This window comes from Electrophorus electricus, chromosome 14 (assembly GCF_041902795.1).
Source record: "Electrophorus electricus isolate QZ-2024a chromosome 14, ASM4190279v1, whole genome shotgun sequence".
Taxonomy (NCBI): domain Eukaryota; kingdom Metazoa; phylum Chordata; class Actinopteri; order Gymnotiformes; family Gymnotidae; genus Electrophorus; species Electrophorus electricus.
Window position 1 is genome coordinate 24,711,220 of NC_137510.1, and position 16,667 is coordinate 24,727,886.

General features: G+C 38.6%; 1 protein-coding gene across 1 annotated transcript; it reads left to right on the top strand.

The window, feature by feature from the left end:
• Positions 1–2,965: 2,965 nt before the first annotated feature.
• Positions 2,966–7,759, top strand: LOC113569070 (C-X-C chemokine receptor type 3-like). Its single transcript, XM_035531046.2, has 3 exons — positions 2,966–3,398; positions 4,084–4,434; positions 4,585–7,759. Exons 1-3 carry the CDS (start codon positions 3,387–3,389, stop codon positions 5,335–5,337), a joined length of 1,116 nt encoding a protein of 371 aa, XP_035386939.1. The 5' UTR covers positions 2,966–3,386; the 3' UTR covers positions 5,338–7,759.
• The last annotated feature ends 8,908 nt before the right edge of the window (positions 7,760–16,667 follow it).

Here is a 16,667-nt window from a genome sequence, read left to right on the forward strand (position 1 = left end):
CCTAAAATTCATAAGGAAAACAATCTTGGACGTCCTATTGTACCTTCTTGTTCCTGCCCAACAGAAATAATGTCCCGGTTTCCGTATGAGATTTATCAACCATTTGTTCATTACTTACCTACATGTTAATTTTCACACTTTCTACAAATCCTTGAAAGTCTGAAAAAAGAAATGCTACCTGCCAATTCTTTGCTTTTTTTCAATTGGACATTTAAAAATTTATACACAGTCATCCCTAATGAAGATGGTTTGAGAGCTTTAAAGCCTTTTCTTGATACAAGTCCTGAGAAGAACCCTCCCACAGATATTCCCTTAACACTGTTAACTCTGATTTGCTTGAGCTTTCACTCTATGTACTACTCACAAATATGAAGAGTTAGTACCATCCTATGCTAACTTCTTTGTTGGATTCATTGAGCAACCTTTTTTTGAACAAAATACTGAAGTACACATTACCCTTAGCATTCCTGAGATACACTGATAACATTTTTGGTATTGGTACATGCACATTTGAAGAGCTCCAACTGTTCATTTCTTCCTTCTCCATGTTCCACCCAGCTCTGGAATATACATGGCATATAGCATATCCTGGCATGAGTATAACCTTTTTGAATGTTTAGAAACTAATGTTTAAACACCACCATCTATTATAAACATACAGACTCTCATTCCTATTTGCAATACAACTTTTTACTTTCCAAGACCTGAAAAAACTCTATCCCTTACTCATAGCTACTAAGACCTAAGTGCATTTGCAGTGAGAATACTTCCCCCAGAAAACTATGGAAATGCGTGAATATTTTCAAGACTGTGGGTTTCCTGAGGAAGTCATAGATGATGTTTTACCTGTTCAGAGAGTGGAAACACTGACCTATAACAATATAATGTTAAGACAACAAGAATGCTGGCTTATTATCCTTCCGTAACAAGCCGTGTTGAGGGAGTGGGATGTCGAGGCAAGTCTCCTTAATGAAACAGGTCTTTAATAACACGACAGACAAAGCCAAAACTAAGAACACAATGAACAAAAAAGACAGACAAAACAGCAGCAATGTAGCGACTATCAGCACTAGGCGACACTTGCATTTACTTGTGACGTATGATATACACTGCATCAAACACAGACAATAGACATCAGAACAATAGGGGTTTAAATACTTGTGTTAACAATGAACATAACTACAAACAGTTGTGACATGAACAATTAAAACAGCAGGGGCATGACGATGGACAGACACACACAAACGGAGTCTAAGAGAGGGGGCCATGCTGTGACACCTACAAATAAAGCAATGGCTAATATTATAGAATTAAGGATTTGTTGTTTCCAATGGCAGTGCATTATTAATACTAATGAACATGCATTAATGACATCTCTCTTTGCATTGCCAGTTGTTGCTATGGCACCAATGAAATTAAGAAATTCAAAAAAAAAGACCTGATCTACACTCTTGGGACTTTAGGAGCCCATGGATTGAATATTATGATTTAAACACCTACTTTTTCCAAATATAAACTGTCACTTCCTCCTACAAATTCAGAAGCATTGTGTGTGTGTGTGTGTGTGTGTGTGTGTGTGTATGTAAATATACACTATATTGCCAAAAATATTCATTCCCCATTCCAAATCATTGAATTCAGGTGTTGCAATCACACCCATGGCCACAGGTGTATAAAACCAAGTACCTAAGCATGCAGACTGCTTCTACAAATATTTGTGAAAGAATGGGAGCTCAGTTAATTCCAGCATGGTACCACGCTAGGATGCCACCTGTGCAAGTCCAGCTGTGAAATTTCCTCGCTACTAAATATTCCACACTCAACTGTCAGTGGTATTATAACAAAGTGGAAGCAATTGGGAATGACAGCAACTCAGTCAGGAAGTGGTAGGCCACGTAAAATGACAAAGCAGGGTCAGTGGATACTGAGGCACATAGTGCACAGAGGTTGCCACCTTTCTGCAGAGTTAATCACTACAGACCTCCAAGCTTCATGTGGCCTTCAGATTAGCTCAAGAACAGTGCATAGAGAGTTTCATGGAATGGGTTTCTATGACTGAGCAGCTGCATCCAAGCTTTATATCACCAAGCGCAATGCAAAGATGCAGTGGTATAAAGCATGCCGCCACTGGACTCTAGAGCAGTGGAGATGTGTTCTCTGGAGTGACGAATCACGCTTCTCTGTCTGGCAATCAGATGGATGAATCTGAGTTTGGCAGTTGCCAGGAGAACTGTATAGAACTGTATAGAAGTGTATAGTTTGGTGCAGGCAACTCAGAATCGGCATATGTAAAACCTGTGGACATTAGCCTTCTTCCTGTAATCTATAAAGTTCAACCATAAGACAACCATGCCACTACATAAATGAAGTAGCTATGCGTAAAACATTCTACCATTTTGAATTTATACATAAAAACATTCATTAAAACATTTGTTTGTTAAGCACACATTCTGGAATATCCCACAGAACTACCGCACTACTTTTTGTTTTTTGAAAAACATTATATGTGTTGGTAAACACACATTCTGGAATATCCCATAGGAATGCCCCACTACTTTTTGTTTTTTGAAAAGCATTATGTGTCGACACTCCTAAATAGTATTTTCTTAACAATGTTTATTTCCTATTCATTGTCTAGTGTGTTAAGAAGTACTACCTGATTATTTACTTAGAAACCTGTATAAAACCTATTTTAAAAAGTGTGTGTTCAGTGTGTTTGTGGTATGTTAAAGTGGAGATACTGCTGCATAAATTACCTCTTGGGTGACCTGTTTGTTCCCTTGTTATTTGCGGTTGAGACTAAAGAGCAACCACAAGTTGATACAGGATACATGCCCTTGGTAATCATTAAAGCTGCACAAATTATTCCCGCTTACTTGTGGGTAATAAGTACATACAGTCTACATTATTACTAACATTACTAAAGGGCTGTGGTAACCTAGTAAGACACAAGTTGTCAGCCAACGTTTTTGTGTTTTGTTTTTTACCAACTACTGTAATTTTGAATGTTTGTCACAAGAGCGTGCTAGAGTGCTGCAGTACCTGTTGAATGTACGTTGTATGGCGCAAATGAAAGGTCAAATGTTTGCTACTAGTTAGAATAGTAATAATATGAAGTTACTTCAAAGCTTTGGTGGCTTTACTGTGACGCGGGGAGAAGTAAAGAAAGAGAGAGCGGTAACACAAACAGTTGTGTTTGCACTCCCCGCTCAGTGTTAGAAACGACTTCTCCAGCAATGTTGACATGTCCGTCCTCTATTACACGCTGTTTCCGCGTACGCATTGATTACTATGTTTTTGCGAGCATCGGAACGGGCGTTTTCGCACGAAAAGGACAACTTGAGAGTCGCTGAGTGAGCGCGAGTGAAAGAAGCGGAAACTGAAGCATGACTGTTGCTGTAAGTTTCTTCCACATTCTTGAAAATGTGCCTGCAGTTGTACTGGGAGTCTGTAATGTGACTCTCTTTCCCCCCTTTTTTTTGTCTAGCTCTCACTCCTAAATATGCCTAATTACACAGATTTACACAGACTCGGTGGTTTATTTTTTGTTTTTGTCTTGTCAGTCTGCTTAACATAACTTTAAGGTTTATTAAAAAATGATATAATTGTAGTATGCAAGTACATAAATATAGTATTTTTGTATATTACATTTATTATTCAGCGTGCATTTCTGTGTGTTTGAAAAAGCTTTACATTGTGAATATAACACAATTTCTACATAATGACTAAAGTAAAATAAACCACTAGCTACGTATCCCGTGTTGCAGCTACAGAAGCCGCCAGGCATTCTTATGGCTGAATAGCATAAACTCTCAGAGACTCGGTCCCGACCTCACATTTCTGTAAAATCCGAATGTTTCCTTTGGTTACGTATGCGTGGGACAACCTGTGACCACTGTAGGCGGTGTCTGGGGGTTTTCTGGTTTTGTCATGAGTGGTCAGCTAGCTACTCGACGCGGCGTAGAACCTATATCTCACCCTGCTAGCCCCTGTTTTGAAACGCAGTCATGTGACTGCTGCTATATATCCTTTCTCTCGCATAACCTTGCCACATAGTCCAGATAAACGTCTGTATTTTTTCAGTCAGACATGGAGCTCGATTTGCGGGGACTCTTTGAGCAAAACAGCACCTTTGACTACACGGACTATGAGTATAAGGAAGAATGCCATCCTAGTAACTCCTCCAAGTTCTGGGCCATCTTCATCCCCGTCCTACACTCTCTGGTGGTTGTTTTGGGGTTGATGGGCCACAGCCTGGTGCTGGGGGTGCTGTGGCAGAAGAAGCAGAGCTGGAGCGTGATGGACATTATCATTCTGCACCTGACTGTGGCCGACACCCTGCTGCTTCTCACAATGCCCCTGTGGGCGGTGGAGGCAGTGCAAGGATGGACCTTTGGCACTCCGCTCTGCAAGATCACTGGAGCACTGTTTAAGGTAGGTTCAGCGTAGCTGTATTTTGCAACAATAAAGTTTGAGAGAGGCGGAGCTCTGTTTCTTCAACTGTACGTTCACTGTGCTGTAACTACATCTGCACTGTTATAGAGGCCATTGAACAGATTGAATTTTTTTTCCTCAAATTTATAGATCAACTTCTATTGTGGCATCTTCCTGCTGGCCTGCATCAGTCTGGACCGTTACCTGTCTGTTGTCCATGCTGTGCAGATGTACTCTCGTAGGAAGCCTCAGCTGATCCAGCTCAGCTGCATTACTGTGTGGTTCTTCTCTCTGCTGCTCTCTATCCCTGATTGGAAGTACCTACAGGCTGCCAGAGACCAAAGGCAAGAAAATATGGAGTGTGCCCACAGTTATTCTTCTCCAAGGTGGGGTCTAGCCTCCCGTTTGCTCTACCATGTGTTGGGATTCTTCCTTCCAGCCGTCGTTCTGCTCTACTGCTACGGTTGCATCCTGGTGCGGCTACAGCGAGGCTCTCGGTGTGCGCAGAAAAAGAGGGCCATACGTGTCATCCTGCCCCTGGTGCTGGCATTCTTCATCTGTTGGACCCCCTACAACATTGCCCTCCTGGTGGACACGATACATCTCGATCACAGAGGCTCGGCAGAGCCGTCAGGAACATGTGAGCAGCACAGATGGACAGCAGTGAAGCTCACAGCAGTCCTGGCTTTTCTCCACTGCTCTGTCAACCCTCTGATCTACATAAGTCTCTCTGGGAAATTTCGCTGCTGGGTGTTAACCACCCTAAAAGGCTGCAGCCGTGCACTGGAAAGTGGGGACGTTTCCCTGTGGGATTCGGGAGATGTGGTTGACAAAAGTTCACTGCATGCAATGAAAGACTTTAAACAGCCTCCTGAAAAGCAACAGACAGACGAAGTGCTTTGATGAGGATCCGGTCATGTATTCAGACCTGAACTGTGAGTCTAATGTTTTATAATTTAAGGAAACAATACACTGGGTAGGTTTTAAGGTTGTGTATCCCTAAACTCATGTCTGAAGAGAAGAGACTGATTGTACTGCAATGAGAAACAAATGCTAGACTACTAGTACATCCTTGTGTTCTACTAATATGTCGTCTTATATGTAAAACATGCTGTATTTATTTGTCATTTTATGCATGTTATCTGTAACCTTTCTGTAGTTTGATTTGTGTGATTGATTGTTTGTCCCCTTAAACCTTATGTAACTTGGTGGTAATAGGGGAAGATGTTGATATTGCTTAGTTTCTCCCATACATCATAATGGGGTTTTTTTTTGTCCCACCAGTGAGTAAGGATCATGTGATCACCTCCATTTTCAGTGTTGCCCTGTATTGCACAAGCACTGCTTTCTGAGAAAGTGCCTCATTTTATACTGTAATGGGATTCCCCATGAAGTTCATGAACAACTTTCTAAAAAAGGCTTATTATCTGCTTATCTAGTGGAAGTCTTTATTAGCCAAGAGACAACTACAAATGAGATTTATTTGCTACATTAATGTTAAATAAATTTTTAAAAATATATAAGAATATATATCTTAAATGTTTTGTTCTCTGCTAATATTGAAATTGTCTAGCAGTTGGTGCAGCATCACACCTGATCCAGGTTATAACTGTCTGTTCCATGTTTTTCATGTAATGATGCCACTATGTGAATGCTAACCAGTGTAAGCAAACTAGCAAGCAGTAGCTTCTGTATGGATAGAATTTTCTGAAGGTTGAAAGAGGAAAAAAATACAAACCAAAGTTATGAGTGGAACAGAAAAATACAAAAAGAGGCAGAAAAACAGAAAATCTGTTTGTGCATTCCCCAAATTAACTTGTATTTTTCATTCATAGTGTGTTGCCACACAGGCTCTGCAGACTATACATAATGCTAACACTAATGTTCATATAGCTTAGTGATGGGCATTCTAACTCCTTTTAAGTAAGTATCACTTGGCTTAGCTCACGAATAAGAGCCAGCTCTTTTGGCTTATAAATAGCTTTTCATTTACTTGCAGTCTGTTTTTTTTTTCCCTGAGCTTGCCCATACTAATTTACAGCACAGCTAATTCAAACATGGGAGTTAAATGTTTCAGCATTTCAGTATTTGAATATGAAGTCAGATGTTATCAGGCTCTGGATGCACTTCAGGTGAGGGAATTAAAGCACCTGTTATTTCACTTGTCTTAAAAAGTAAACAGAAAACCCACTCTGCTCTTTAATACTCCAATCATTCACTTAGAAGAGGTGCCTCAAAAAGCAACATGTCACTCTTAGATAACCAGGGTGGGCAGACAACTGAGTATGGATTCAGGTGGGAAAACAAGGAAAATATGTGGTTGTATTTACAGCCACATATTTTCCTTGTTTTACCACCTGATTTATCCATCCCTGTATTTATCTGGATTTCTATTTTGAATCAGCAGTAATGTGAGTGCATCTGCACATACTAACACCATTCATGTTCACAATAGAGTTCACTTTGCAGTTTAAATGTGCCTGTGTTACTCCTCTGTTGGATCTCTGAGGTAAAAAGCAGGCTTATTAAAGGAAAAATGACCAAGTAGAAAGTACAGAAATACAGTAAGCAATTAAAAATTAAATGTGATTTGACAGTAGTGAGTCATATGCCCCGATTTACCCTTTTTCTGCATTAGATCAACAGTCAGCACTGTTAACAAATGCTATCAAAGATGGCCAAGCAATTATTTGACATTTTTTGAATAGTTTTCACACTACAGTGGTTTCTGAATGTTTTTTTTTACAAACCAAAAATTTACAATGACTCAGCTGAAACACAAAAGGGTCAGTTAAGAGAACTGATGTGAGATGTGTTATACTTTCAGTACTCAGCATTCAGTGAATTCGACACTGTTTATTTGTTTTTTTTTCTTTTTTTCTTTTTTTTCTTTTGTGTACTGTAACACTTTGGCCCTTAACTAGTTCTGAAAGTATCATAGCATACTGTGCGCAAGAAATGCCTCACTGTTTTTGCATTTTCTGGGTGTATGTGTGGGTGTTGGTTTGTTTGTGTGGGATTCATTTCAGCTTGTCAAGTCCAGGCAGGCTATTTGTGTGTTCTGAATCATGTGATCGCTACTCTTGAAACCACAATAGCCCTGTCTCCAAAAACAGCACAAACCAGAATACCCCTGTCATTGATCATATCATATGCCCAAATTATAGCATAAAAGTACCATGGAGCAGAGGTTTGGAATTCAGAATCATTTTTAAAGATTTAACTTTATATCTGGCTATATTTAAATTTTAGGCTTATGGTCAATAATGAGTTTTTATTGTCCAAACTCTGATGGAAAAATAAAGAATTAATATAACAAGATTAACACCTGGTTCTAGCAGCACCGGACAAAGCCAGACCACCTGGACAGGATCTTTCATTTTACAGGTAGACATGGTTGACTTCCTGTTTCCAGTGACTCTGTGGGTGCTGGATGTGATGAAAAGGTGCAGCTTTAGCCCTAGATCTGAAAGGTATCTGGATCAGAGGACTTCTGGGTTAATATAACTCAGGGTGGTTGTGTTTCTGAGGGCTGAGGGTATTTTTTGGGTAGCTCTGTCTTCTTAGGCTGAGCTGTTTCTCCTACACAGATCACAGTACTGCAGATCTTGGCAGATCTCTCTGTCACATCTGAGCAAGTACGAGGGGAGCTGATTAAAGTAAAAAGAGCGATGAGATACAGTGTAAATAAAGTAAATGTGATAAGACCTAAATTTAAATTTGTACATAGACAATTTATTACAACATCCTGTGCATAAGAAAGGCCCATTTTGTTGTATTCAGAATGTCTGTAGTTGTGATTATTATTTTTTAAAATAAAAGTCCAGGTAGTCAGGTTATTTATTCTTCTCAGGATCATGTGGACACTGCCCATTGACAGGTCGTGAAAGCTCATTGATAATATTTGCAAGCCCCAACTCTGTTTTTTCATGTGTGTTTTTCTTTAAATACAATTATTATAAATAATTAAAAAGGTTAAATGAATGAATATTAATTTACAGGGTAATAGATTTATATAATTTACAGATTTTACAACAGTCCCCCTTTTTGTACCTTTTTTCCTCATAAACACTCTCTCCCAGTCCTTTGTTAGAGGCTATGCCCTATACAGTTTGAATCCTCTCCTAGTCTAAAACACTTAGCACTATTAATGATATAGACAACACCTGCAGTCACAACAGGATATTAGCAGGAGGTTAGAACCACAGCTGGAAGCAAGAAGCCCAACATGTGGTACAGCAGACCAGAAACCTATAGAGGGGTACTGGTGGAACCACATGGTTTTAGCTTCCAGCTGTGAAACTCTTACTTGCAGCTACATCCAGTGAGGTGCAGAAGCACCAATCAGAACAAGACGGACCAACAAGCTGAGCCGGACAGCCATGACATAATGTGAGAGTTCATCAGGATGGCATGCACCACCAGAGCAGTCCAGACCGATGCAGGTGTAACGGTGTAAAGTAGTGCATTGATATACAATATGGCGTTTTATGAAATTCCTGCTAAATGGGTTTGGCACCACCTACTGGTCATCCCATGCATCGTCAGTTTTGACGACTCTTCTATGTAGTAGACAACAGCTCCTCTCCTGTTCTGGTATTCTTGTTTTTTGGCACCTGTATGTCACATTTGACTTTGGCAGCTGTTCCACTTTGTGTCTCTGTCCTGCTTCGTTGCTTCTGTGAGAGTTATCAGACATAACTACAATATTTATTAAGATAAACAACTTGATATAGCTTCCAATGCTTCTTGGATTCAGTCAGACAGAACATACTACAAAATTGAACAGCACCGTGACCTGGATAATCCCCAAATGATGGGTATGGGTATGCTTTTCTGGTTTAGGTCCTCGTTAGATTAGTGTAACACAGTCTTAAAAACATTAAGAGTGGTTTGTGCTGGCGTAGTTTCACTGCATCCATAATGCTGATCTTGACTTGAACTGCCTTTTTTTAAATTTTTTTTTTATAAGGCTGATACCTCTGCACATCCTCTATGAGTGTGAGAGGTCAGTTATTTTGCTTTTGTAACCACAATGCTTGTTATGCACAATTAACCTTTCAGGTGTAAACATAAACTCAGATTATTCGAAGACCTGACAACTGCATGTCTCTTCTTGAGTGGTCTCTCTCTCAGCTTGTCTTTGCAGCACTCCAGCTGGTTGACTGACTGAAGCATGACAAAGGGAGTCCTGATCGTGTCCCTCACAGTCCTGGATGACTTGTCATTAAATAGCAACAAACAAGAAAGTCTCAAGTCTTGACACTCAAGTTCCGAGTCAAGTCACAAGTTAACTGAGGGAAGGCCCCAGTCAGCTCATGTAATTTTAATATTTAACAGCAAGAAGGTGGTTTAATTATATTAAATACTTTAACATTTTGCTTTTATTAAAGCTTAAAAAAAATAAAACTACATAAAAGATTAAATGCTTCAAACAACAAAGTGGAGTAAATATTGATCTTAACACTATTTACTTATGAAAGGTTATAAAGGTCTGTTTCAAAGGATATCAGCGTATTCCTTTAACTGAATTAATCTCATCTCTCTGTTGTAATTTGGTCTCATAGATATACTTAACATATCCTTTCTGTCACGTTCAGTCCCTTCCATGTTCCGTGTTTTCCCTGTCATTTGTAGTTCCGTTCCATAGTTTCGTTTTGTCCTCACAGATTTTGGTCTTGGTGATGATTGGTGGCTTAAACTCCCAAATATTAAAGAATTTACCTTCTAATCACCATTCATATTTGCAAAGTATTACTTTCTGATCAGCAATTCAGTTCTAAATAATTCACAAATACAGTAACAAATCTGTAACATTTTAGCAAATTTCATCTAACAAAATAAGGAGAAAACCAAAAACAATTCCAGTTCCGCTCAGCGTGATGGAACATGGTCACACCATAGGAAAAAGACATTTTAGAATACATTTTTAAAGATATGTATACATCAGACCATGACCTAAAATTAGATATAAACACTTTTCTTAATAAAAGTAGCCAAGCAGAAATTAAATGAAGAACAAACACACTAGAACAAGCATCACCAGATCAGCTGCACAATGCCTTGTATCGCATGCCTTAACAATAAAGCCCCAGGACCATATGGCTTTCCTCCCAAGTTCAACAAACGTTTGGCTTAAACTAGCACTACTCCACATCTGATTAACTGAAGAAATCAAACAAAATAGAAGTTTACCTATAGATATGAAGACTGCAAGATCTTCCTTCACCTTAAACCCAACAGAGACCCCACACTACCGACCAGTGTTGCTCATTAATACGGACACAAAAATGATAAGTCTCTAGCTACTGGGATAGAAACAGTAATACTATACCTAATACGTCCCGATCAAAGGTCTGCTAACTAAAAGGCGTCTAACTCATCCACTAACATGCACAGACTGCAAAATAATACTCTATGCATACCACCACAAATTACAAGCAGCAGCTGTTAGTGTCGATGCCGGGAAAAAATGCTGACAAAGTAAATGAGCAATTTCTAGTTTACCACATTAAAAAAAATCAGATGTTATACACCTCCCCTATTTTTGTAGTCAACACTAAGGGGTTCACTTCACAGAGGTACTAGAAAAGGATGCCCACTCTCATCCATCTATTTTCCATTTTCTTCAAATCACTAGTTTCAGCAATGTCATATAAATATAAAATATAAATAGAAAAGGTATACAGACACCAACATCACAGCATAAAATAAGTTTATACACAGGTCCTAACCTATGGCAAACTACAAAATGCCAGAACAGTATGAATAGCTGAGATGTGTGAGGCACTCATTCCTTCAGCCTGCTGCTCAGAGGCCTCATTATGTCCAGCAGATGGCGACATAACTTTACTCCAACAAAGGCATAGAGGACTGGGTGCAGACGGCAGTGCAGATAGCCAAGGGTGGTCGTGGCTCTAAGGGCAATATCTAGAGCAGTGGTGGTCTCGCACGTGATGTTAACAGTGTTATTGCTGATTTGATTGGTGTGTAAGGTGTCTACCAGCAGGCTAATGTTGTAGGCTTATAGAATTCACCTTAGAAGTCACCTTATCCTTCTCAGAACCCATGATCATGTAGAACATTTTATATCAAATATTTTGAAGTCACACTAATATTTTAGTGTTATCAAAAGCAAAATTTTAATCATCGAAGAATATAATGGCATTTTAGATCCTCATGTTGTCCTCGTGTCATCATGTTCTTCATATGTCCAGCTTATTTGTTCAGTTCTATATATACTGATATAAATTTAGTTGCTTCACTTAAATTCAGGAAACACAAAAAAGGGCCTGAGCCATGGTTCAGCAGTGATACTAATGCTTTCAGACAGGAATATAGGAAGGCAGAACAGAAATAGAGAAAAATATAAGCTTCAGGTTTTCAGAAAACACCTGTCTACAAAATTGATCATATACAAGATAAAATATTTCCATTTTGGCCTATGATCCCTCTATTTTACCTACATGTGTTGTTTTTCTAAATGTGTTTGGGACTCTCATTGTCTTACCTGACTGACCTGATAATGCATATGAGGCCTACCACTTGTTCCATGGAAGAGCTTTTCACATTGTTTCTTAAAGATGTCTGTCAGGCTGAGTATCTAGCAGTCACACTAACGGAATAGTTCCTTCTTGTTTATTGTTTTTCAGCTTCTTTTAAAAAAGCCTGGTCTAGATCTATCTGTCCTTTACAAGTTTAGAATAATATCTAAATTACCTTTCCTGTCAGGTTTTAGAGAAGGTTGTCCTTTCTCAATTTTCTTCAGTTTTAAATTTACATAAAATTCAAGACACATTTCAATCAGGTTTTAGAGCACACCACAGTACTGAGTCTGCTCTATTTAAGGTTTTCAGTGACTTACATTTAGTCATTGACACTGGAAAGAGTGCTATTTTCATTATTTTGGAGCTTAGTGCAGCCTTCGACTCTGTTTTAGTCTATTTTGCTAGATTGTTTGAAGTGTGGTTTGGCATCTAGGGAACTGCACTGAAGTGGTTTCCCGCTTTTGTGGAAAATACAACTTTATTGTCAAGATGGGTCATTTTTGCTCCACAGCACCTGTTACCTGTGGGGAAACTCAGGGTTCCATTTTGGTTCCTATTTTGCTTTCTTTATACATCCTTCCCCTTGACTCCATTTTTCAGATGTACAAAATCAGTGTTATGCAGATAACACAAAGCTCTACCTTCCACATAAACCAGGTGATAATGACTCTGCATTTTATTTTTGATTGTTTGAAAGACAATCAAACAAATTCTTCCCACAGGCCATTCGGGCTGATAAACTGATAAACTGTGGGGACCACTACCACCATGTAGCATAACTGTATATATATATAGATATTCTATTACCACCATGTAACATAAAAACTGTAAATATGCCATTTTACAAAATGGATCTGTACATTCTGTACATTCTGTACATATATATACACACAACCATATACATTGTACATTGTGTATATAATCATAATATACATATATTGTACATACATTGTTAATATATTTTTGTACATATATAGAATATATATTTCTCTATGCACCCGTTTTCTTTTTACTCAGTTTGGACAGAGCACTCTCAACCATTTCACTGCGAGTTATACTGTGTATGACTATGTATGTGACAAATAAACCAAACTTGAAACTTGAAACTTGAAAGGATATAAATCTGCTGGATGTCAACGAATTTCCTTAAATTAAAGCAAGACAAAAGAGACATTATCATGTTTGGAAATCCTGAACTGGTCAGAGTCATAGATAGTGACCATTAGCATCTAATGTATATAACTATGTAAAACATATTGGTGCTATTTTTGATTTTGCTCTTATGTTTGAGAAGCAAATAAATGCTGTGAGCAGCACCTTCTTTCAATGTAGGTATTAAGTATTCTGTCTTAAGTTTGCCCATCACAGGATGGAGAGAGAGAGCTGGAGAGAGAGAGAGAAATGTAAGCAAAGAGGCCATGAGATACAAATACTATTTTGGTTGAAATAATTAAATTCTCCATGAATTAACCCATTTTTGTTATTGATGGGTTTCCATACATGTTTGAAAAAAAAAATGCCTGGAGGTTTATATACTATTGCAGATGCAAATACTGGTGAATCTGTTTTTAAACAGTGCAGGCAATAATAATGTGGAATAATGTGGAGCTTTTAGAATTTGAGTTGTTGTGCATCAGTAAAGCTAACCTTTAGAGGCTCTTTTTATGACTAGGTCTACACAGACTGCTGCACACTGATTGGTTTAATTACACTACACTTACAGTTGTGGTACCTCATAGCAGACAAATAGGATAATCATTTACTCAAATGATCTTCAACCCTTTTCTTAAGCACATATACCTCCTAAAGAAAGCAAAACAACACTGGGTAGATATTAATACTACAATACCTTTTTTTTTTTTCTTACCATAGTGTTTCATAACTTTCAGTAAACAATGAAACAGTAATAATTATGGATTATGGATGAACTTAAATCTGCTCTACAGCAATTAGATGGATACACTGTACTGGCAGGGAGGATTGGGCATTTCAGTTCTGTGTTGTTTTTATGATTTTTATATAGTCTGAATTCCTATTTACCTTTCCTTTTGCTGCCACAATTGAGAATTAAGAACCAGAGCTGCGTCTTTTCAGTTCTGTGATGAGGTCTTTTGGATTTTTACACAGTTTGCTGTCCTATTTACTGTCCTTACAAGCTGTCACCATTGAGAAAACCCAGTCTCTAATCTCAGTGACTGGTGCTATGACACCAATACTTTGTAAATGTTCTAGCTATGCATTGACTCTATTTTGCATTGCATCAGGGAAGCAGTGGGCTGGCCAGGTCACATGCTGTATACTGGGATCAACCGTCCTAGAGTATATGACTCAGAGTTCTCAGAGCTTGTTGCTGAATGGGTCTTTATATGTAATAAAAATCTGTTTTAGCCCCCTAGGAGAATTTGCAAAAAAAAAAAAAAAAATCTGTTAACACTTGCCCTAAATTCTGTATTGTTTAATGCAAAAGTCGATTTTAGTTTGCTTTTTAAGTAACATTACATAATTGTTTGTTCATCAATCATCAGGGTTCCTCTGTCAATCTCATTTTGGACAACTGTACCCAACATTACCGAACCAAAGTTTTTTCAGAGGAATAAGGTGTAATCCATCTTCACTAAAGTATCATGACAAATCCTTCATCTTTTTTGTTAGCTGTATAGTTGCCATAGTTTATCCAATCAGTAACTTCGACATCTCCATAAAAAGCTACATCTTTGCATGGTGTGGGTTTGAATGCCACTTCATGCATAGACTGTTTGAGAGTCTTACTAGATGGATTTCTGTGACTCTGTGGTTTAGACTTGCAACAGGTTTAGTTTACAACATTGTATGAACGCTGGACACTTATTCTTTCTAGCCACATGACTATGCCAAAAATTGTTGCAGTTTGAGATGGTCTGAGTGAGTGTTCGGGGTTTTGACTGGGGCTTCTGTTTGAAACAGGCCCTACCACTGTGGCCCTAAACACTCATCAAATAACCAGGTGACTCCTGAATCACTAATAAAGGCTGACATGGCATACACAAGGTACAGGACATCATACAGTCAGTCATTTGACTCCAGTGTGCTGAACTGGTGCCAGTAACTTAGAGTTGACTGTAAAATGTATCACAGCCAAGTAATAATATAACAGTTAAACATGCAGGAGCCTGGACAAAAATATATTTATCAGGGGTTTAGGCTTCTCAAAGTTTTCATTCTGAACAGGCTTCTAAATATATGCTGATTTTGAGAGAACGAAAATGAGAGTGACTTCTCAAGTACATGCCTTTCATTCAAGGCTCAAAAGCACATTCATTTGTATGCCCTCAGAAAACACACAGTGGTTTCAAGAAGGAATTGAAAAGGGCAAAGTAAAAGTGAAAGAAGAAGAGAAACCTGACAAACGTGGCATCATTTATCTGGGGCTGTAATATTTTGTCTTGTTCTTTTCTGTTGGGCTGTGACTCCAAATCACTTCATAAATTGTCCATCATTTCAATAGTTAGATGTTTGTTTTGCTGTTGTCAGTCACACCAACATGACAGCACTGTAGGATTTAGAAAAATAGGAGTATAATTCTAATTTGCCAAATTGTATTTTTGGTGTATAACGAGTATACAATTAAAGAAAATAGTCCATCTATTGGCATGCACAATTTGTCCTCACTATCTAACACTCGCCGTTTTCTATATGTTTCCTTTTGTGGAGCGCTGCAAGATGACAAGTGATATATTTAAGGTAGGTGCTCTAGGTTGCTAATTGGGTTCAAGGAAATATTTGTTGTACATGTATTTTTCCATACTGCTTTTTATCCAGACACCTGCCATCAGTCAGTTTAAGCACACTGAATGTTTTTTTACATTTCCCGGTCAGTTTCTACTGTGGCATCTTCCTGCTGGCCTGCATCAGTCTGGGCCGTTACCTGTCTGTTGTCCACGCTGTGCAGATGTACTCTCGTAGGAAGCCTCGGTTGATCCAGCTCAGCTACACTGCTGTGTGGTTCTTCTCTCCTCTGCACTCTATCCCTGATTGGCAGTACCTACAGGCTGCCGGAGACAGAAGGCAAGAATATCAGGCAGCAGGCCTAGGCTTCCTCCTCTGTTGCTTCAACTCTCTGATCCATATATGTTTTTTAAGGATATTTCAGGGCTGGGTCCTAACCTGTTGAGAAGTGGTGGTTGTGCACGGGACAGTGGGGATATTTTCATGTCGGACTCTAAACAGGTCTACAACTCTAGTAAGTGACTCTAAACAGGCTGAATAAACACACAAAATAGATGAAGTACAGGCAAAAGAGCTATCACAATGAAAACTGAATTGTGACTTTAATATTTCACCACAAAAAATAAATAAAGTTCTATCTATATACCTACCCAGTGTCATAGTTTTCATTTCAACTTTGGGGGGGGACACTACTCACACCACCCAATCTAACACCTAATCACATTATATGATGCTCTGAGCAGGAATTATAGGGGGGAGACATATTAGTTCCCTCTGAACTCTGAAGGGGACACCCCCTCTATTATATATCTTTGTACCTACCTAACTATCTGTATCGCTAAACTTTCTTACTTTTTTTTCTTGCAATTTAAAAGTAAATGCTATTAAATGTCAAAATAATCCCCATACTCTGCTTTAACCCTTTGAACCCTTACATGTTGGCAGAGTAAAGATGCAGACAACTAGCAGAAAACCTAACAC

Bases quoted from the DNA above. Each gene is read 5' to 3' on its own strand.
- LOC113569070 (XM_035531046.2), top strand. The intron at 4,435-4,584 runs GTAGGTTCAGCG...TCAAATTTATAG, and splicing joins TCACTGGAGCACTGTTTAAG to ATCAACTTCTATTGTGGCAT.